We start from the raw sequence: 24,285 nt of genomic DNA, 5'->3' as shown, positions 1-24,285 counted from the left end.
CCTCTAAAAATAAAAATCTTACTTATGTCATCAGGTGGCCACTAAACACAACCAAAAATATTTTTTTATCTTAATGAAGTAACTTATATAATGTAGCAGCGTATTAAAAAAAAATGTCATATGTTTCATTTCCATTAGACAGGTTATTCTGTCATAGAGAATAAAATATAGCCCATCCTTTAATTTGAAGAATATTTGGGGACAGTTATATAATCCTGTCTAAATATATTACTAGACTTTATTTACAATTTTTAAACACTGCACAGGAGAGAAGATACAGTAGCACTTAGCAACTTTAACGCACATTTTCTTAGTTAATTCAAAAAAATATTTGAAGACTTGTTATGTGCCAAGAATTCTACTAGATACTGGGAATAACAGTAAAAAACCTGAGATGCTAGGGTGTGTGATGATGATGTTGGGGATGGAAAGGTGGACAGAAAATAGAGAAGCAAATTTATAGTTTGTCAGAGAAGGAATAGGGGATAGAAAGGGCAGGAGGGGAAAGGGTTTGCCTTACTGATGAGATACAATTTGAGTAACAAAGAAAGTAAGTGAGAGAGCTCTGTAGGGCAAAGGCAACAAAAACCTAAGAAAGAAACTTGCTTGCAGCTAGAATGAAGTAGGTACTCAGAACGTGTGTGCACACGCGTATGTGTGTGTGTGTGTGTGTGTGTGTGTGCACGCGCGTGCGCCCATGAGGGTGTCATTTGTGAAGGACCATGAAGACCGCTGTAAGAAGTTTGGGATACATGAGAAGTCAATGGAAGGTTGTGGGCACAGAGGTGACACGATCAAATTATTGCTTAACAGATCCCGGCAGCTGCTGTATGAAGAGAAGGCTATTCAGGAGCAAGGGCTGGAAAATTAGGGAACCAAATCATAAAAGCATATCGCAGTTGAAAAGGTGAGAGCTAGAGGCACAGAAGATGGTGGTGGTAAGTAGTTGGTTTAGAATCAAGGAAATTTCTGATGGATTAGATGGAAGTTGAGAGAGAAAGAGAGGAGTCAAAACTGACTTCAGGTTTTTTATCTGAGCCTCTGGAAGACTGGAGTTGGCCTTAACTACAATGGGGGTGATCTCAGAAGAGAATATTTGAAGTCATTTAAAAATCTATTAGTCTAGCTCCAATGGTGATAAAGTATAAGATGAATGCATTGGGAATCCAATCAGAATTTTAATTTTCTGTACTGAATACAATAACTATTTTTCAAAAGAAAATTGAATTAGATTATTGCTTTCTAGTTTTTGGTGTTTTATAATATTTTATGTCATTTTTGTTGTTATTTGTTAGACACTCTAATAGCATATGCTCACACCATCTGAGGATTCTTTGAAAATTCTTCTCTGGCATAAAACTCATGCAGTTTTTATTTTTTCCTGTATTTTTGCAAAGACCATAGTGAACTTTCAGATATTTAAAATACTGTTGAAATGTGTCAAATTTGGTTTTGATAGAGTAGCCCTCTTTTTAAAAATTGTCTTTGACCATTTTCTAGATAACACATGTATTTTGATTGACAAATCCATACTACGTGGAACAGATTGTATTAAGGAGTCCTTGAGTGTTTCAGCTTTTTAAGTTTAAGGACACTTGTGCAGGGACATTTTTACTGTAATTTAGACAGGACAAGAGGAAAGGAGGGTCCTCAGTTGACTTGTGAGGCCACTGTCTATTTAAGGCAGTGGCTCGTTAGCCCTCTGTGTGTCACAGCTTCCTTATACATTTGCTGTAAACAGTGAATTCTCTACTAAAAAAAAAATGCCCAACACTAGAACTTATAATTTTAAGAGATTCGGGGACACCCAGAGACCTTGAGGTGAAGAATATTTACACTTGAAAAAGTAAACCCAAAATGCTCCAGGTTGTAGAATTCTTCCCTACAGTTCTACCAGTATAAAGCCAATGCTAATGGTAGCAGGAAAAGTCATACAAGATTTTACTGGTCTTCCTTTTCATTATAAAGCAGTGCGTGTGAGCAGTGCGTGTGTGTGTGTGTGTATGTGTGTGTGTGTGTGTGTGTGTGTGTGTGTGTGTGTGTGAGAGAGAGAGAGAGAGAGAGAGAGAGAGAGAGAGAGATTTTGCTTATAACTTAAGAAACAGAGCTTTTAAAGGAAAGATAAGAAGCAAAGATATTGCATCTACTCTAGGGGATGCTTCCATTTCTTCTCCCAAATTTCTCTTAGCTGCTGAATGTATTTATTAAGGAATGAAATGCATATGTGGAGCAACTTTAAGGGCATTTTATTTTCTTTATTGATTTTAGAGAGGGAGAGATAGAAACATCAATAAAAGAGAACATCGATCAGCTGTCTCCTGCATGCCCCCCACTGGGCATTGGGCCCACAACCTGTACCGGGGACCTCTTGGTGCATGGGTGGATGCTCAACCGGTGAGCCACATCGGCTGCATTTTAAAGGTGTGACATACTAAAAGTTATTAGCTCAGTTCTCACTGATAGAATTTTCTTCTTTTTGTGCCTTCTGCTCATGCATTGTGAACACAAAGGGCTCATGCATTGTGAACACAAATGGAAACAGAATGTGTGAAGCCTAATTATGACTGTGCTCCCTAAGTCAAACCTTACAGCAAATGAGATCTAACAGTTTAATTAAACAAACGTTTCATGGATATGTACTGTTCATTCCCCTGGTGATGCAAACTTTAAATATTCTAGCATAGCACTGAAATTCTGATAGCAATACATTCTTTTTTAAATTATAAAATTAAAACGGTAATGGTGACCTAACTAAAATCTTTACATACAGGAGAATTAAAAACCAGGGCGAATACTCTCCACCCTTTACCTACAGTTCTGTACAGCATAAGTAACAAGTCCCAGTATGGAGAGTGAAGAGAAAGACTGTATGGTTATTGTGAGACAAAGACATTGGTTAAGGATTGAGTTTGCAACTTCAGCTCAGAACCAATATGATTGTTAAACACGCGGCCTCAGTAAGGACTGATTGCAACCTAAACAATCCTTTAAAATGATTCCATTGTTGCAGTTTAACCTCACTCATCTTGCTACCTTCAACACCTACATTGTTTCTTCTGATTTCATGACCTTTAAATTGAATTTTCAAATTCTTCTTTCTTTTCTTTTTTTGTTTAAATGTGATGCTTTTATAAGAATTCTGAAAGTCAATATGCAGTTTAATTTTTTTCTGTACAAAACTCGGAACTTATTTGTATGATGAATTCATTGCTCAGAAATAATTCAGTGTGTGGCCTGCTGTTGACAGAGAAATTCAACATGTTTCCATGAAGGCCCAGTAGAAACAGAGTGAGTTTACAAAATTATACTATTTCATAATGAAGATATTTAATAAGGCATATACATCATCTCTTTCAATCACTATGAAAATAAAAAATAAAAACATGCCCCCTCATCCCAACTAATCCTGTAACATGAGGGCAATAAAAAAATTTTAAAGGCAAACACTTTGTTTTTTAAATTTTTCAGATGTTTAATAACAGTTTGCTGTTATTTATATATTTTATGTGCTTTTGATCAGATACAAATTTTTGTAGGGAAATAAGCAAACATTCCTAAAAATGAATTATAAACAACTGTGTTTTAGAATACTAAAAGGATTTTAAAACTTTCAATTCAGCAAAGTTAATATTTTTTTTTAATTGAAACAATGGAAAAACAAAAGTGTAGACACTTGAATGGCTTGGGGCAAACGGTCTTCATGCCCCCAAAGTCATGTTTCTTAGCAGCCACTGCTGGGACCTGCTTCCACTACAGTCCTGCATGGTAGGCACCATTTTGTCTTCTTCTGAAGGTTCATCGAGACACTGGTTACTATTCACATGTCTCAAGGTGAGTCTCTGGAAAAGATAACCAATAATCAGTGCAACATGTTTTATCTTTAACTTCACTAGCACATTAGATTAAATCTGCTCTTTTAAAAAAACCTTTATGATTTTTTTTTTAAGTATAAACACTTTGATATGGAACTGAGCACAGGTGGCTTGAACGATGATTATACAACGTGCCCTGTTGTGGTTTCATCATTGTCTAATACACCTTTGTTTGCAGATGGTTAAGGAAAGTAGCCCACACATATTATGCATTGCCAAGGGTCTGGGTTCCTTTGTCGAAAGCCAATTTGTGAGCTCTGAGTTCAGTCGAGAGCTGCCAATATTAACAAGCTTTCACAAAAGCTTAGTTTTCTTAGGCATGTGTTATTCAGGAAACATTTGGTAAACACGCAAAGAGATGTCACAGCTGTGACCCAAGTGAAATAACTGCTAGAGATGTTCTCATTTCCAAATACTAGACAGGCCACAGTAGCTGTGACTGAGGAATTCATTGTATTAGACAGATTATCAGAGCAAAGATCTGTCTTACTTGATAGCATGCTCACGATAATTTGGTTTGCATTTCTGAGAATCTTTAAAAAATCAATACAAATAAAAACAGGGATGTGATGGTCGTATATTTTTAAACTTATATTTATATTTTATTTTCTTCATAATAATAATGTTCATTAATACTCATCATCTCAGTACCCACATGCTGAAACGTAATTCCCAAAACTGCATCATGTTAACCAGTCATTATACATCTTCTCTTTCGAGTTACATTTACATGTTTAAATGACATATTTTGAACTTTACAGATAGACATTTTAAGTCCACAGGCTTTATACTAATTTATGCACACTAATTATGTACATTTTGCTCAGTTTCATGGGCAATGCCTAGAACCATACTGCAGAAAAAAAGTCCTCAACCAGAAGAGAAGTGTTTGGATACATGGGAGGTAATTTGTGGATATATCTTGAAAAAAACCACACCATATACTTTTGTTTCAAATCACCAACATTAAAGGTAGACCATTTTTTGGGCTTATAATATTACAATTGAAAGTTGGATGGAAAAATGCAAGGGGAATACAATAAAAGTGGTAGAGAAACACTGTGTAGACGATTGTAATTTGTTTGGATGGGGCCTTCAAACAACCTGGACCGCACTGTCCTGAGAAAGGATGACATGGGAATAGGCTCCTGGTGGAGGATGCTTAATCGACACCAAACAGGAAATTAAAAAGAGCAAAGTTGTCAGATGTGAAGAAGATTTCAAGACTGAATCCTTTGTTGTTGCTCTTTCCAGACACAGAATCAAGCTATTTACACTAAAGAATGGAGAAAAAAATGGCCAAAGACAAGCAAGAAGGTAGTTGATTTATGCTTATGATGCCAGAAATCACGTTGTTGGCTTATGAACCAACAGCCAACTTGAAAAATAATCAAAACAAAACAGAAACAATTTTCTTTACCAAACTCTAATCCAAATCAACAAAATACTCCTCATTTTGTTACATACCTGAGGTCGTGTGTGTATGTATGTCTTTTTTTTTTTCAAAAAAGTTACTTATTCTTGCTTTTAAAAATGTATATGATTTTAAGGATCAAAATTAATATGTGATGTCAGCCACATAAATAGGGATAATTTTTAAATATTAGTGTTTTTTCTAAAAATGTATAAATATTTTCTTTGAAGGAATTCATTAGTTAAAACCCACAACTGTAAAGAAAACAACCAACCAAAAATAAATAAATAAATACCCTCTCATTTTTAACGTTGTGCAGTAGAAATAGACATTTTAGGATCAGACTGCCCTAAATGTAAATTCCCCACCCCCGTGCCCCACTTACTGGCTATGAAAACTTGGACAAGTTTTGAAATTAATCTTAGCAATCAGATTCTTTGTTAGAAAATGCTCAGTTAAACTTCTGAATACTTAAAAATGTCTTTTATTTTCTGCTTAAAAAATTTGACTTTCAGTGAATTATCTAACTGGGATCCTTTGGCCACCTAATAAGGGCAAAATGTTAACTATGTTTCTAGGCAAAATCACTTATGGTAAAAATGGCCTCTGATTGATAACTGTACCAGCATCAAATCAACTTCACTATAAATACCTGATAGGAAGCCAAACTGTGGGCTTCCCAAGTGCCAAGTCTTGAAGTCTGCCTGTGGTGTTACAAAGACATTGTCTCCTGTGAGGCTATTATTCCAGGTTGTTTTCCACGCCCACCTGATGTGACTCTCATCCGCTTGCACAGGGATGTCCCCTGCAGAGAAGCCAGCTCCCATTAAGGAGTATGAATGGCTATGGAAGTGATGCAAACTCTGCTCAGAGATACAAGTTGTGGTGTCGGCCCTAGAATTCTGCCCCGACCAGGAGACTAAATGTACAATTAAGTTTGAGAAGACCTGTGTTGGGCACTGTACCTACCAGTTCAGGTTGCTTTAAAAACAAAGAAGATAATATATGTAAATTGCCCTGTACACACATTCTCACTGTGTAGAAGGTCCAGACGTTTCCAGCTTTCCAACACCTGTTTAGAGCACTCTCGTCTCAAGTGTAGCTCTAACCTGAACAACACCCTTCTCCCCTCTCCTCCTTACCTCTATTCTCAGCCTTGCCGTGGGCATTCCAAGCTCAGTATGTCCTCTACTAACGACCTCTAACTGGTTCACCTGAACCAGAAGAAATTCTTAACTTCCCATGTGTTCTCATAGCAAGGTATTGAAAAATGTGTTATACTTTATTTACAAGGCAATAAACACCTGAAGATAAAGAACTAGACATGTTTTTAACTGCACTCTTTGCAAGAGTTCCATACCATGTTTCTTAAAACTTAAACTGAATAATGATTCATTTTATTGGTCACTGAGAAGATATTCGCAAATCACAAAAGTGAAAGATAAAAGGTACAATTTTTTAAAAAGGTTTATTATTATAATTATATAATTTAACATAATAATAATTATATCATTATCTTCAATAATGCACTTGCTTAAAGGTTCAGCTTAAAGTAATAAATTCCAGAAAGGATATGCTATATCTCCACACAACCAAAGTATATGAATTAAAATAAACAAAATTAAATAATTTCAATGTTCCAAAAGAAAACAATATTTTGGCTATGTTAATTTTTCTTATTGATTTTTTTCAGCTCTAAAGAAAGCAAAATCTATTATCATATAGACATGGCTATAGTTGGTCTAAAAAAAGAGCTAATATGTCATAATACATTCCATCAATTATATTTATGCATAAATATAAGTAAAACTAGAAAATACCTACTTTAATTATATACTAAACACTACTTTTATATGCACAGTTAATGAGCAGCTAAGAAGTAAAAGACAGAAAAATAACACCATGGAGAAATAGCACCTAAAGATCTTTCTTAACCACATCTTAAAGAAGTTTCTATATTTCAATAACAAAAATACTAAACTAACATTAATAAAGTCTGCAACACAAACCTCCAAAAATTATTAGAGAATGTAATCAGTAGAATTCTCAAAAATATTTCTAAAAACTTCCACTCTTGTATAGTTTCTCAGTAGCCATTTTTGCAAAGGGCTATGGTTACACGTTTCCACAGTGGGCTGTTGGGAGCCATCAGTGATTTTTCTTACTGAGAGACAGGACTGGGTGATTGTGTGAAGAAGAGTGTGGGTCTGTTTGACAAAGAAAATAATGAATAATGAGAAAATCAAGCACAAAGGCAGTAATAAACCAATCATTCTTGACAACATACAATTTCTACTGGATGAGAATGGAAGGCACATGTCACAATAATTGCACCCATGGAGCTGTGAGCCACATTCTTTCAGAGGGTTTCAATATCAAATGTGTTTGGCAGGAATGAATGAAGATAGCACTGAGAACATGAAGAAGAGCCTGAGATCAAAGGATGGATATTTTGGATAGAAAAGGTTATATTCTCAGTGTTCATTCTAGTCATTAAATGTTTTTAGTGCTGCATGCATTATTTTATATGGATAATCAAAAACACTGACGAGTCTAGAGTTTTCATTTATGGTCTTTGGCCTCCTCACTCCTTTGTCCTAAACATGAGTGGATGCCAGGAGGAAATCTAGGGGATAATTTAGCTGTGAGGCTTTACTTTACTTTGTATTCAAAATTTTTCCTTTATGTCTTCACAGGGCTAACCTGGTGGTGTTAAATATTTTCCACATATATATCACCACATTCACCTAAATGTCAATCAGGAAGTTAATGAAGGAAGGAAAAAAAAACCAACTCCATTAGAGCTCTTAATTTGACTTTATTCTCCAAACACAATTTGTAATTAATTTGTCTGTTTCTTGTTTTCTATTTTGTCAGAAGGAGCATAGCTCCAGGAAAGCCAGAGACCATGACTACCTACATCACCAAGCTGACTACCTGCACACAGGAGGCACTCCACAGGTTTGTGGATTAAAACATTTGGTGAGAGACATGAGGAAAATTGACCAGGCCAGTGTGGCTCAGTGGTTGAGCATTGACCCATGCATTAAGAGGTCACCAGTTCAATTCCTGGGTGTGGCACATGCCCAGGTTGTGGGCCAAATCCCCAATAGGGAACATGCAGGAGGCTGTCAATCAATGTTCTCTCTCATCAATGTTTCTATCTCTCTCCCTCTTCCTCTCTCTCTAAAATCAATTTTAAAAAAGTTAAAAGAAAATAGATTTTGATAAAATTAACTATATATCTTAGACAGCTTAATGGACACAAATCATTGAATTTTCCATTTCAAGGATTGACTTTCTACAGTAAAAGGGGAGATTACAGATATATAAAGTTAGAAAAGTAACATCACATATAACGAATTTTATTTGTAAAATAACACTGTTAAGCATATAGTTTAATTTGTTAAAGAGACTGGTTTTGTTGTGTGTTTTTTTAAGCTGAACTTGAATTTCCTATCTATATAGTTATTTCCTATCTATAGCGTTGAAAATTCCTAGGTTTGATAATCCTCTATCCTCAGTGATTATTTTTGTTTTGCAATGAACTCTTCTTGGTAAATTTCATGTTGACATCAAACACTGCAGGTGTTACTGATTATGAACTTCATGTGTCATTTAAAAAGTAATAAATTATAAAGTTTTCCTTAGTTTGAAACAAAAACAAAACTTGACTTTACTTATGTTCAGAAAATGTAACTCCAGAACAGGACTACAGTATAAAATTTTCCATAAAAAGTACATTTATAATATTTTGTCCCAAAATACTTATCACATAAGTGTCCATGAGAAAATTCAAAAAACTTTCACTCTAGGTACTTCTAAAATGCCTAGACAAGTACTTCTAAGAAAAATTAGATATCTCAAACAACTCCAATGAGATAAAATTTATTTTTTATTAAAAAACATCAAAACATTTAGTGTTTTCATCTGTTTGAAAATAGCATCATTTGTTTTATCTGAGTATTTTGCCTAGAAGAGATACCAATTATTATTTTGTTTTCTAGCAAGTAATTTTTATCACATATATGTTGCAAATTTATGCAATAGAGGTCATCTAATTCAATACACTTCAATTTATACTGTGGACATCTTCCTTGTCATTAAAACAATATAAAAACATAGGGAATAAACATTTTTCTATAAAGCAGATTTTCCAAAAGTCATTTAACTTTTTCATTTGGGGGCAATCTCTGTCCAGTTTGGAGCTATTGTAAAGAATGCTGTGACAAATCTCTCAATATCTCTGTCCATGTTTTTAATCATCTCTCTAGAAATAATTCTTAGAAGTGAAACCACAAGTTCAAAAACGTAAACATTTTAATACTTATTAGCAAAATTAAAAAAATATATATATAGCCTGGCAGGTGTGGCTCAGTGGTTGAGTGTTGACCTATGCACCAAGAGGTTGCTGATTTGATTCCCAGTCAGGCCACATGCCCAGGTTGTGGGCCTGACACCCAGTGGAGGGCATAGAGGAGGCAGCCAATCGATGTTCTCTCTCATCGATGTTTCTATCTGTCTCTCCCTCTCTCTTTCTCTGTCTCTAAATCAATAAAGAAAAAATATCTATAATAATTATTTTGTAATAATAGGAGCAGCAGCTAATATTTCTTGCACCTATTATATGCCTGGATAGTGGTTGTAAGTTTCACTGCATCTGTACCAGTTCTGTGCATTGTCATTAAAAACATTTCTTGACAGATTGACAGGACACATAAAGAAATGGATAAAAGAACACACATGAAACATTTTTATGTATGTGTTTTTGATAAATTTTTCATATTTATTATCTCTATTTTTCTTCTGTGTATTCAAAACTTGCATCTTTTTATATTGGGTGTACATTTTTTTCTTAAAATTGCCCTTTGTCATATTTGTTGCAAATGCCTCTCACAGCGTTAGAAGACAGTCATGTCAGCTCAGGTTTGAAGGCAATGTGATATATGGCTGACATGCAGCACAACGCCAGGTATCTTTTCCTGTAGTTTTATTAAAATATCGACTAGAAAACAGGATAATATGAACACTAAGCTACTACTGGTTTTGTTAATACTCAATTGTTCTCCTCTGAAGTAAAAAGAATTAGTATTCCCTGGGATTTACAAAATTGTAATCATACTATTTTAAAATGCATAATAAAAAAGTGAATACCTCCTGCTTTTAAACATATTTGTATGTCTGCGTCTAAGACAAGCTGTGTCACTGAGTATCCCCAAATTGACCTTTTTTCGAAGATACAATTACTACTGAAAACCAACTAAAATCAGGCCAGGGAAATAATTTCAGTGACAAAATAAGAATCATAAAGTACAAAATTAGACATATCTTTGTACCTTTGTATTAAAATAATCAAGTAAAAACTGGATATTTTAATGAACAAGTAGAAGTCACTGTATGGTTGACTGAAGAACCAATCATACAGGTCTCAATTTAAAAGATGCCATACTCAAAATTTAAATGAAACCTAAATGATTGTTATTATACATAAGGACAAACAAAGTAAGGTAAATTTAAACTGTTACAGATATTTAATTTAATATTATTATTGCAAATACAATAGGATTTTCCCTATAGATCAAGTACAGAATAGGTTATTAAAATTAATATAATAAAGTTATTATTCTAAATGTTAAATATGATCTCCTACCAAAGTGATCTGTGCATTTGTTAGAATAGAATAAGTTTAATAAACAAGTGTAAATGTTTAATACACAAGAACTAAAATTGCAATGCTAAACTATTAAACTTCCTATCCACTAATTGATTCTACATTATAAAAAAATCACAGCTATGGGTCGATGGGAACATGGAAAGGTAACACTTGTCTGATATAGGCAGCCTTCAAAAAGCAAATTAAGCAACTATTTTTATTAGGAATGCTACACAGAGAAATGGCTGGGTTGCCAGTTAATAGATCACTTACCTTGAAATTATATTCCCATTTACCTGCTTTCTGATAAGGTAAATAAAAGAGGTAATAAGTAAAGTCTACATATTAGCTTCTATGATTTCAGTAAATATCAGTCCAACATATTTTACCTACTGAAAAAAATTTCTTGCGTGTGACTCTGAAACATTTCATACAGATGGATATTGAATTCATAACAATATTTTCTTGGTCAACTTGTTCAGTCACATGAAAAACAAGACTTATTTTTAGCATCATATTTTGCTCCTGTTTTTATTTTGTGGCATAGTGTTTGTTGAGCATAAGGGTTCGGTTCTAAAATTAGATTGTTACACTGTATGTGGCAGCCTGGATGTTCAAAAGGAATTGTGATTATGTGTACTTATTGAAGAAAATGTAAATTTCAAGTGCATTGGAACACAACTACAATGCTCAAATACAATATAAGAAAACCTGGATAAAATAGAATGGATAAATGACAGACATATTATAAAAATAATTTTTAAATGTATCAGTGAGATGAAATGTAGGTTTTGTCTGTTTGTTTTCCTTTCTGTCTTAACACTGAGTCAATGGGCTTTCATAGCACCAATGTGTTCAAGCGATTTTTTCAAGAGATTCTAGATCAGATGAGGATTTTGTAGATTTGTAAAATGTTCAGTTGTCTCCAAATCAAACACATTTGGCCAGGATAGTTGTTACTGAATAAAATTCATGGTTCTGTTATTTAAGGTATATTTCATTAAGAAAGTAGGACACTGTATTTTAAATTAAAGTTGATCAAAGATATGAATTTTTTATCATGTGCTTTATTTCATTCAAGTAAAAGTAGAAGCAATTAGATATTAATTGCATTATGTGTGTGGATAGCTAAAGTCTGTAAGCAATCAGAACCTACTGACAAAGTAGTTTTATGACTGTCTATTTACCTTAATGGACAATACTTATTGCAGAACATTTTTTCAATAATTAGGGAGAAATTCTATGTGAATAAAATTTGGTATTGCAAATAATTGATAGTATTTAATTTTTTTTCCATTTATAATACTGTTCACTTAACTTATCAGATTATCATCACTGAAAGCATCTAATTGTTTCTAGTTTTTTAATGACCTCCAGAGGAATGTAATATATAGTGGAAATATTGCTCGATTCAGTGCCGGAAACCTCGAGTCTACAAACCCAGAGAAAGCATTTTAAATACTTTAAGCTTACATTCACTAATGTGAAGAATACAAGTAAGATATCTTATAGGACTATAGTTAGAAATGCAGGAGAAAACAGATGAAATTATAGACAGTGAACTCTATCCCCTGCCCCCACTCACCTAAGAAGTAAACAAACCAAAGCAGCTAATAGACTTCATCTTTTGAGGCTTTATGACACTTTCGTTTTTCTCTGGATATTCCCACAACTCTGTTCTTATGTATGACTCGCTTTTCCAAGATTGAAAGGTCTCCAGGAGATAATAATGTGATGGAATATTTCAGCTGTTCACACTGTGAGATTCACAATTGTACTGATAACTAGCTTTCTTTGAGTACTTTATTAGGACCTAAATCCTGCCTGGGCTGCTGGCGGTGTGATCTTTGTGCTTTAGAGTACTCCTGACAGAGGCTCAAAGGAGAGATCTGGAAGGTAAGTTTCAGCTCTGTAATTCTGTGAACTCCACCAAGTTTTATTGTGCTTTGAAGCTGCACCACCTCAGAAGTTTCTCAAAGAAGAATGATTTTGCCTTTGATAGCAATAGATAAAGAATGAATTAAAGAAGTAGCAAGCAGCATTTGTCTACTTTTCACTAGTTGGAATATGATAACTTAGAGCTACTTGGCAGTTACTCTTCCTTCCCCGTCTGTCTCAGCGCCTCTCACCCCTCTGCCCCCGTTCCCTCCCCATCTCTCCTGGAAGCCTTGTCATTTCCAAAGGGTAGATATTCCCTTTCTTAACTTTGCAATACTTTTTAGCAGTGTATAAAGAGACAAAGGAAGATAAGTACATGTTTGGCCACTGTCAAGACCTGTCCTTGTCAAACTTTAATGTTTATGTGGATGCCTTGTGATGTTGTTGAAGTACAGACCCTGATTTAGTGTCCTAACCTCTAACGAGTTTCCAGGTGATGTTACTAATCTTAGACTCACACATTAGGTAGCAAAGATTGGACTATTCTGTAGACTAAAATGACCATAACTAAAATTTAAAAGAAGTAATCATAAAAAGTTAAATATTATATTTCAATTTTACTTAAAAAGTCATTTTCTTTTTTCTGACTTATTCACAAATAATGTCTTTTATTTCAAAGCTGAATTTTCCAGCTTTCCTACAATTGTGCTATTCGCTTGTGACTTCTTTATATTGAGATTCATACATTTATAAATTTGGCAAAAAATTTACATTATGATTTAAAAATGTAAATGTAGACAAGTTGAATATCACAATTTAATTTTGAAAACCTAAACATGTATGACAGCAAATGTAATTATTAAGATGACTGGAAAGTTTATTTTAAAACTAAATATTTGTCAATATTTATAACATAGGATAAGCTTTATTTGTACATGTAGAAACAAAATTTGCATGAGATAAAATATTACAATAATCTAAAAACACTGCAATAGATAACTCTTATTCATCCAAATAGTAAATTTACAAAAACCATTTCTTTATCTTAGGTGAGGCTGCCCTTTTTTTTTTCAACTTTCTTTCAAAATCCTTTAGTATTCAATGGGTTTTCATTGAATTCCTACTGGCTGATAGAAATATAAATAAAAATATATGCCTAATTGCCAACAATAGTTATTTCAGAAATGAAGAAATTTGAGTCTTGACTATAACAGCCTTTATTCACTCAAAAATTATAGACAAGTTTAAAGATTCAGTGTGGTATTCTGAAATTCAGCAATGCTCCATCTTACAAAAAAATATGTACACTCTTTCCCATTTTCTTAAAAATATATGCCAGATTTCTTTATTTTAGCACATGCCCAATAAGGTGCTGGGAGCCTGTGTATTATTAGAGGAAATGTCTTCTGCAGTCTTAATATAAAGGGTGGAGATGATACTAGTTGAAGAGAAAAATAATGGTGGTCAGATAAAGAAGGTGAATAAGGTATCGGGAGGGCAAAAGACTCTGAATAGAACACACTGGTTCAACATAGGAAGGATTCATGGTGTCTGCCTTATACCCCAGAAGAAGATGTTGTATCCAGAGGGTTTGGTGATAGTATATACATTTTAGAGCCAAATTTTAACCCTATGTAACTGGTTTCAATCCATATAAGAATTCAGTAAGTTTTCCTGATATTCCACTTAAGAAATTACAACAACATGCCCATTAAAATAACATTCAGAAAGTTTTTGAAAGAGAGATCTTGTTAAAATATCAATAATACCAACAACTCTGCAAATTGGTTTTTAAAATGTTATTTCTGCAGAGTATTTGAAGCTTTCCTAGAATATTGCATTTGTGAAATTCATTTACCTCTATTGTATTATTCACCATGTAAGAATGAGGTGTACTTTTTACCTTAAATAAGTCACCAACCATCTAATAATGTGGGAAATGTAACACAGACAGCAAATTCATTTTGTTAAGCAAAGACAAGGGACAGAAATGGGGCTGTTTCAAGGCAGCGTCCTTATGCAGAGGAAAATATTTCTTTTTTATTAGCTCCATCTGATGGTAGATCTGGTTTTTACACACTACCTGGTTATAAATTCCCAACAGTAATGTTATTGTTTTTTCTCCCGCTCTTCTCTCAGAAAGATGTGCTGTATTGAGAAGATGCTGCTTAGCTGATTATGTACCCAATGCGTTTATTGAATTTTGCAAAGCATTTACTGTTATAAAGAATGTTCAAGCTAAGCTGGTCAACTTTTTTTTTCGTTGCATTAAGGTGAGAAGCATAAATATCACAGATCAAAACAGTGTAAAATTTAAAATATGAAAATATTGTTGATATTGTCCTGTATGTACATCTGCAAACATACCTCTCAGATAGGCATGGCCTACACTTTACCTAATTTATATTCAGTATGTACATATGATAACAAGTGTTAAGCACATAAAAATGACTTTATGTTTCTCCTTCATATTTTATACTTACGGACTAGTTTGGTAAAAACCTATTTATTGATACACCATCTTAATATTATTTGATATGAGCATGCATATTTGTAAGGGCAGTTCTCCCCATGCAGAAAAGAATCATTTAGGGTATCAGTGTATTTGAAATGCATATTAACTAAGTTGAAACATTCAAAAATAAGTAAATCAAGGAAAATACTATACCTCGGCATCATATTCCCATAACTGATTTCCTCTCATATGGTGGCATTTTAACATGATTACAGGTCCATTGAGTCTTGAAACATCCAAGCACAAGTCATCAGTTCGGATTTCTTTGTCAGCAGTGTAAGAAAACACCTGAAAATATAAAATTTAACTAGTAAAATATTATCTTCTTAAAAAAAAAAAACTCACACTATAGCAGATTTGTCTGTGGAAGCTTTCGGATCAGATAAATTTTTCAAATGATCTCTGCTGTGTAATCTTGAGAAAACTAGTTTCTCTCTCTGGGCCCTTTTCTTCAACTGCAAAATAGGGACAGTGTCATCTATTTTATAATGTTTTTGTGAAGCTTCAATTTAACAAACTAAATTATAAAATGCCTATTATTTTCAGGCACCATATTTCCTGCACTATACTTTTTTGATCAAGCTCACAACAGGTTCAATAAAATAAAATTTGTAAATTGCATGCAGCTCAATAATGGGCAATCCTTGTTTCTGTGATCATATGCCCAACTCCTCACTCTAGAGACAATGATGTTTTTCATAAAGAAGTTTAAATCTTTCTCTCTATAACTTAGTAGAGCACGTACATTTGATTAAATGTTGTCAGTGGGTCTTTGAAGGTGGTAGTATCTTCTCTAGAGAGCTCATTAAAGGCAGGCTCTATTCTTATCTTTCTCATGTAGTTTTGGCTGGGCTTGGCTACAGTTCTCAAAATATCCAATAAACATCAAGGTAGATTGTAGACTCACTATCGGCTAATTCAACTAATATTATATAACCTCTATTGCTTTTTCCTGGTGTGAATGATGTATTTATAATCTTAATTATTTAAAGTTTTATGAGTTATTAAGTACATAATTATAAAAGTTGTTTTCCTACATTAGCTCTGATAACATGGTTCAGTATTCTGTGGGTATCTATTTTTTTCCTTGCAGTCTCAAGAGGGAGTATAATGAGGAAGGTGGTCTCAGGGTCTTTTTGTTTGCCAAAGCAGTCTGATAAAATTGGAGAAAGTCAGTTCTACAAGTCACTTATAAACTCTAGAGCCCCAGTCTTTAAGATGAACAAGTTAGTTTCGAAAGGATTGCTATTATAGTATTGCTACTCAGGGTTTCTCTGAAAATTACAAGAAGTTGGAAAAAGAACATGTAAAGTCAGTGATGGGCCCAGGAAACCTCTTAGGTCAACACCTTAAAAGGAAATTCTTCACAAAGGTTATGCATTCTACTCAGCAATATAAAACCTTGAAAGTATGCGAAGTCCCTTTCCTTGAACTATATAAAATATAATCTTTATGGTATAAAATTCTGGAAAAAATGCCCTATCTTTAATATTTTTTAATGTTCTTACTTTTAATGGGAAATAGGAGTACCAAAATAATAGAAGAAATACACATCGAAAATAAGTATTTGTACAAACATGGTTAGTATTTTTTTGTTCCTTACTCAAGGATATGTTTATTAAATTTTAGAGAGAGAGGAGGAGAGAGAGAAACATTGATGTGAGAGAGAAACATTAATCCATTGACTCCGATAGGCACCCACACTGAGGATGGAACCTGAAAGCTATGTGCCCTGACTGGGACTCAAATCGTCAACCTTTTGGTGTATTGGGCGATGCTCCAACCAAATGAGCCACCTGGCTAGGGCTGGTTAGTATTTTCTAAAAATAAAATTACATTAGTTCCCCTTATCCATGGTTTTGCTTTCTGTGATTTCAGTCACTGGTGATCAACTGCCATCAGAAAGTACCTAACGGAGAATTCCAGAAATAAGCAATTCATAAGTTTTAAATTCTGTGCATTTTTAGTAGCATGATGAAATCTTATGCTGACTGCTCCCCTGGCCAGGGATGGGAATGATCCCCTTGTCCAGCTATCCACACCGCATATGCTCCCAGCTCCTTAGTCACTTAGCAGCACTCTCAGTTATCATACCCATGTCACTGTATCACATTGTTTGTGTTCAAATAACCCTTATTTTATGATTAGAATTGTTCTATTTTATTATTAGTTATTGCTGTTAATCTCTTACTGTGCCTAGTTTATAAATTAAACTTTGTCATATGCATGTATGAATAGGAAAAACAGTATAAATAGGTTTCCATACTATACATGGTTTCAGGCATCCAATGGCACCCATGGGTAAGAGGGGAATACTGGGCAAATATATTTCATCAAGCAACTGAATCAGGTAGGAAACCTTAATCTGAGGGAAGAACATTTCTAGAGAAATTTCTTTTGCCTATGATAGTGTTATTTCAATGTAAAAAATTGATCTTCACACTGAAATTACTTCTTATCAGTTGCATAGAGATGTCCAATGTAAATGGAAACATCAAAGCATCCACAGTTGCCAATAATTTTGTATGATGAGTATAGTCATGGTCTGAGTAATAAGTCTCCTCAGTTTCTTATGACAGTTTGGAAATTTCATCTGTTGAAAGTTCTAGAGAGTGATCTGCCACATTTTTTGTTACTCAGTTTCTAATTTGATTCAATTTTGGTCAATTGATAGATATCTTAACTAATTTGCATCCAAAGATTTTATAATTGTAGAATATTTTTAGCTTCTCTCTCTCAAATGAGTTTAGCAATAATTTCTAACATATAAAGGATGGTAGCCAATTTCCATCTCAGTTCCTTTCAATGTTTTTTTTGTTTGTTTGTTTGTTTTAAGAAAGGGTAAGCATTTTCATTATTCCACAGATGCATCTGGTTTCTTCTGGATTTTTTGTTTCATAAGTATGTCCAAAGGAATTTTATAATTCTTCAAATTTACATAATGAAGACAGCATTCAAACAGTTTTCAAGATTTTATGAGAATGATCTTCTAAAATATTCTGCATAAAATTAATGCTTTATTTCATATGATGAAAGATTGTGTCTATACACTCTTTTAAATGTTTCATCATGCTTCAAATGCTAATGTTGTACAGTTACTTCTTTGAGAATACTCCTTTATCTTTACCCCTGTGGAAAAAAAGCAAGCAATATTTGCTTAGATTAGTAGCATAAACACATCTTTCAAGCAGTGCAAGTTTTAAACCAAGTTCACTCTTTTTGGGGGGGAACTGGAACAAGCCTGCTTTAGCAAGGGGCTTGGCAACTAAGCGCCCTCTGCTGGCTCTGTCTTGACATAGGATTTCTTTTATTGGGTAAAGATATATTTATACACACACGTATACACACAAATATATATACACATACATATCTATATATATAATCTGTATTTAAAAGGGTCACATGTATTTTGTTCAGCTTTATTATGTAGGTTGTGATTTCCCTAGATTTTCCTGTTGAGTGCTTCAGGACAATATTTTCTATCAAGTTCAATTTTAAAGAACTTTGTCACTTTATACTAATTGATTCACTATTTAGATAACAAATTTACAGGATTCACCCAATTTGCCAGAGTTGCTTAGTGACAGAGCTCTCTTTGGACCTTAAGCTCATTGTCAGTATCCTTTTACTTGACTACACTGCCCCTTATCTACCCATCTCTTAGTCATTTTGGAGATTTGGGCCTCTGGGCGATCACTTTAGGTATTTGAAGTGTGGTCAGTTTGACAAATTTGTTAACAACTGTCCAGTGGATAAATTACAAGAAAATAAACACCTATTAGGTCTTTTTTTTCCTCATTCTGTACTAGCCCAGGAAAATTTGTATTGAAATAACAAGAAAAAATGTTTAGCAACAAAAATTAGACCGTTAGCAATGTCATTTACTTTTCGAAATGCTCTCTCTTACCGTACATCACACCCCCCTGAAACCAGCACTGAAAGAGGACACATAGAATTGAATCCATCAGTGGAGCTTCCAAGCAAAGAGACTTTGCTTTTTCTATTGATTTCAGGCTTCCTCTGTAGCCTGTTGCCCAGTGGTTTGTGTGGAAGACGGTAAGGAGAAGTAGGTAGCTTCTAGCTGTGTACTCAACTTAGCTTACATGTCTAGATAATATCTGTAGTGTTTGACAAATTTAATGATCTAAAAACTCTGTTCTTAAAAACAGGATGTGGTTGTGAATCTCATGTTTAATATTTCCATCCTGTCCAGAACTCATCTATGACACATCAACTCTTTCCCGTCCTACTTCAATATAACTATATGTAACAATTGGTTATTTCTTTTTATTTACATTTTCCCCATCACCATTTATCACCCCTGTACCCTCCTCCACCTCTGCCCCACCCCCCGCAATCAACCCACTGTTATTCAAGTCCATGAGTTATTTTTCTTTTTCGCTCACTCGCTCCAACCTCCCCCAACCCATCCCTTCCCCCCACACACACCACCACTACCACCAGAGTTGTCTGCCTGCTCTCTCTGAGTCTGTCTCTGCTTTGCTTGTTAGTTTAGTCATCTCATGCTTCAGTCCCTGACCTGGTAGGTGCTGATCGCCTCACTAGGACTATTCTTCCTATTCTGCTTTTCTCAGGAAAAAAATTACACTCCTTGAAATCTTAGTATATTCTTCACCTTCTTCATGGAGCACTGTGTAAGGACTTCCTCTTGCCGACATAGCTTGCTTGACTGTGTTGCAGGTATGACAACATTTGTGCGTATCTTGGAGCAGGACAGGACTCAAACAGTGGGTTTGGAAAATGACACAGAGGGGTCTGAGACTTTCCTCCACTACTCATCAGAACAGAGCCACTGTGAAGCTTTGGAAAAGCCTTGGCTTCCTCATCTGGGAAAAGGGACAAAGATGCCCCTTGTTTCCTGAGCTCCTTCAGAGGCTGAATAAGGTAATTCATGCAAACTCTAATAACAGTGGTTGCCCCAAGTAACATATGAGTTATTACCCATGCAAAATCTAAACATTTACTCCACATTATAACATTCTGTCTCACCCTTCTCTTATTAAGACTTGCTGTCCCAATAACAATGCTAAGGATATTTTTTCAATACCTGTGGAAACAATTTTAGGAAAAGTGTATGTGCCCAATAATTACTTACTGAATTAAAATGAAAAAAATAATTCTCTTTAGAAATTTCTAGTCCACTTTGTGGAAAACAGAGCAAAACAAAGGTAATATAATAAGCAGGATGCACTAATACAGTAGCAAAATGTGATTGATATTTCTACTTCACTGTTAAATCTTCCCGTTTTAAATACTACTGATGTTAAAGGTTATATATGTTTAATACTTTACTCTGCCTTGAAGGGTTTTCAAAGAAGTCTACAATTCAAGAAATTTAATGTATAAACATTATGCTACTGATACTCATGTGTTACTATTGTAGTACTGAGTACAAATTTAAACCAAATAAATTCCTTCTAAAAGGCACCCTGGCTAGCTATTCAAATGTGTAGATGTGGACTATGGTAGAATTCTCAGATGAACCCCAACTTTCCAGTCCCCTGACATACATGTCCTATACAAACACCCTTCCTTTGAGGGGCGAGACTGACTATGACAGGAAAAATCACTTTATGATAATATCAGTCCTTCTTTAAAAAAAAAAAAATTAGAGAGAGAGAGGGGGAGGGGAAAGGAGAGAGAGATAGAAACATCAATGAGAGAAAGAAACATCAACATCGATTGGCTGCCTCCTGCATGCCCCCAACCAGGGAATTGAGCCTGCAACTCCAGCGTGTGCCCCGACTGGGAATTGAACCAGTGACCTGTTGGTGCATGGGTTGACGCTCAACCACTGAACCACGCCAGCCAGGCTGATTACATCATTCTATATAAGAATTCGTATGAGCCAACCAAAGAACCAAAGAGAGATTTTTCTACTGGCCTTCAACACACGAGCTGCCATGTGTTGGAGAAGGGCCACGCAGCAGGTAACTGAGGGCAGCCCTCGCTGATGAGCAACCATCGGCAGAGAGCCAGAAAAACACCACCAAATATCAAAAAGAAGGGCCCCCAGTCCTTCAACTTCAAGAAACTGATTTCAGTTGTTTGAGACTCCTAGCAGAGATCCCAGCCAGGTTGAGCTTAAATTTCTGGCCCAAAGAACTGTGAGGTAGCCATTTTGTGTCATACTAAGCCACTAAATTTGTAGTTATTTGTTTACAACAATAGAAAACTAACACTCTGAACATCAAAGAAAGAGATCCATGCAAAAACTAGAATTATTCTTACCATGTAGAATACCTTCTCCCATGTTGTATCTCTATCATTTATTTATTCATCCAATCATTCATCTACCTGTTTATTCAGCTGAAATCTTTGAGTATATTGAATGTTTCAGGCTTTCCCTAAACCATATAGGCCTTTTATGAAACTTTGAATGTGATACACAGACATCTAATAGAGTGCTTACATTTCTGTAAGAGTTTCCTCCCATGTTCCAGCCTGCTTTGAACTCAATTCTCCAAGTGCTCATACTAACAGTGTTTTGTAACAAATTCTCTTTCTCTTGCTGGTACTGATTGCTATTATTATTATTATTATTATTGGTATCATTCCTTAAATATTAGCCCTCACACAAACAAATTGCAGGGGAACAAAAGTGGATGGGACATTCTCCTTTAGTCATGAGCAATGTAATACCCACTTTCCCTTCATCGTTAATGCATTGGTTGGTACCACGGAGCAGAAAGACATACAGTCTTTGAGACTCTTACTGATCACTACCTGTAAATGTGAAGCAGACATAGCAGCAATGATATATGCCATTCACCTGACATCCATATAAACTATTATATTTCTTTCAGTGTTTGTTTTATTATCTGCAAACTAACTTTGTACCATTATTTTAGAAAATATTTTACTGATGTTTTTGTAATGTTTTATATTTTATAAGGTTTTCCCTTATATCATTAAACAATTCCTAAAACTCTTCTAGATGGTATATAGTGGACAAAAAATAAATAAATAAATATATATATATATATATATATATATTTCAAAAAGCAAATTATAACGATGGTACAATGATACTCTATGGTGTGTTAGTCACAACTGCCTCTTACCTATAAAAGTAAACTCGTTTTAGTTTAAATTAGACATAATTAAAGTAATTCACCTCTAAATTATTACAACATTTGCACCAAATGCAAACAATACTAAATGTTTTAATGGTTTCAAGCTTACAGAAATCCCGTTTGCTTATGGCTTTCATCATTGCTGTACACTAACATCAGGCTCTATTTGGTGGGGCTTCCTCCGAAAACTGGCATTGAGACAAGGATTCAAGTGTAAGTAGTTCCTCAAGTAGATGACCCCAGGACAGCCCAGTAGAGAAAGAAGGAGGAGAAAGTAGCCAATAGAAGATGAATTATTAATGAGTTACACTGTGGGTAACTGGAGCTTAATCCTGACCGGGATCTTTGACAACAAGCATAGAACAAGCACTTATATTCAGCCCCCCAGTGGGATCTGCCGTCAGCTATTGCTTGAGGTGAGTTTCTGGGGAGTAGAACTGACTCATTCCCCAGGTGTGACCAGGTGGACAAAGCAGCCTCTGGCAGTAAAAACCCTCAGATGAAGGGACAGAGGTTCTGGCCTTTGGATGTTGGGCTGGAAGCATGTGGAAGGAAAGAAATTAAACATTTGGAGCACCTGCTCTGTGTTCAGCAAGATATCCATCATTTGAAATATATTGTATATTACATATTTTACAATACATATCATATACTATACATTTCCTCACTACCTTTTCCAGGTAAGCATTATTATTCCTCTTTTTAAAATGAGTAATATGAGGCTTGAAAAGGTTAAATAAGTTCCCCAAAGTCACTTATTTCGAAAGTGGGAGAACCTGTCTTTGAACTATGGAATACCATGCACTTTTCACACTGTTTTTCAAGAAGCATTTTGCTTTTTGTTTTTTGTTTTTTTTTTTAATTAAACTCTAAATTTTATTTAGATTTTACTAATTTTCCCTATGATCCCATGTTCATTCCCCCCCAAGCCCATCCAGATGACCACATTACCTTCAGTCATCATATCTCCTTAGCCTATTGACAGGTGTTCAGACTTTCCTCTTTTTGATGATTGTGACAGTTTTTAGGAGAAGAGGTTGGGTCATGTCCCTCAGTTTGGGTTTGTCTAATACGAATCTAATGATTAGACTGGCGTTGGTTTTTTAAGAGGAAGACCACAAAGGTGAAGTGTATGCATTATATCAAGGGTGCTTGGTACCTCCATGACTCATGAGGCAGAACTTGGATCACTGGCCACAACATAGCACTTGACACCTTTCTTCCCTGTAAAGTAACCACAATCCCCTCTCTTGGTCTACTCTTTGGGAAGAAGAAAAAAATTCCATCTTCTGGAAGGGGGATCATAAATTATTTGGAAGTGTTCTGTACAGGAGATCACAGAGATCGTCTATAATTGGGCATCATGTCTTTCTATTAGATTTACCATTTATTAAGATTCCTATAATACAAAATAGCCCTGGCTGGTTTGGCTCAGCAGTTAGAGCATTGGCCCATGGACCACTGAGCCGCAGGCTCAATTCTGGTCAAGGACACCTACCGGGGTTGCGGTTCGTCCCTGGCCCTGGTCAGGTCATGTGGGAGGCAGCCAGTCAATGTGGCTCTATCACATCGATGTTTCTCTCTGTCTCTGTCTCTGTCTCTCTCCCTCCCACTCTGTCTGATGATAAATAGAAAAGTATCCTCGAGTAACGAATAAAAAAAATCTAGATCACGGGCCACTTGTTTCACTGACTGGATGAAGAAAAGATCTCTTTAGGTGGTGGAATGTAACATGACCATTTCTGCCACCTCCAAGTGGCCCTTCGCCTCGGCAGTATGTAGGCCATGGATTGAACACTGGCAGTTGTGAGTTTTAAAGACCACTTTGATCATTCCCTGATGCTACAGTGGCCATA

The 24,285-nt window shown here is 35.0% G+C and overlaps 1 protein-coding gene across 3 annotated transcripts in view; it reads right to left on the bottom strand.

The window, feature by feature from the left end:
• Positions 1 to 2,951: 2,951 nt before the first annotated feature.
• Positions 2,952 to 24,285, bottom strand: part of GALNT13 (polypeptide N-acetylgalactosaminyltransferase 13) — a 515,536-nt gene continuing 494,202 nt past the window's right edge. For 2 of the 3 annotated variants that reach the window (XM_036254029.1, XM_036254030.1), the window contains exons 12-15: positions 15,486 to 15,620; positions 11,213 to 11,242; positions 7,296 to 7,493; positions 3,810 to 3,839 (exon numbers count right to left, since the gene is read on the bottom strand). In XM_036254029.1, coding sequence (XP_036109922.1) covers positions 7,308 to 7,493; positions 11,213 to 11,242; positions 15,486 to 15,620 — 351 coding nt within the window. In that variant the 3' untranslated portion in view covers positions 3,810 to 3,839; positions 7,296 to 7,307. Of the gene's footprint in view, positions 3,840 to 7,295; positions 7,494 to 11,212; positions 11,243 to 15,485; positions 15,621 to 24,285 lie in introns of all 3 variants that reach the window. The other variant, XM_036254031.1, reaches the window with a different exon arrangement.

This window comes from Molossus molossus, unplaced genomic scaffold, assembly GCF_014108415.1.
Source record: "Molossus molossus isolate mMolMol1 unplaced genomic scaffold, mMolMol1.p scaffold_m16_p_11, whole genome shotgun sequence".
Classification (NCBI taxonomy): Eukaryota; Metazoa; Chordata; class Mammalia; order Chiroptera; family Molossidae; genus Molossus; species Molossus molossus.
Note: the sequence above shows the minus strand (reverse complement) of the source record. Positions and strands in the feature narration are given on the sequence as shown.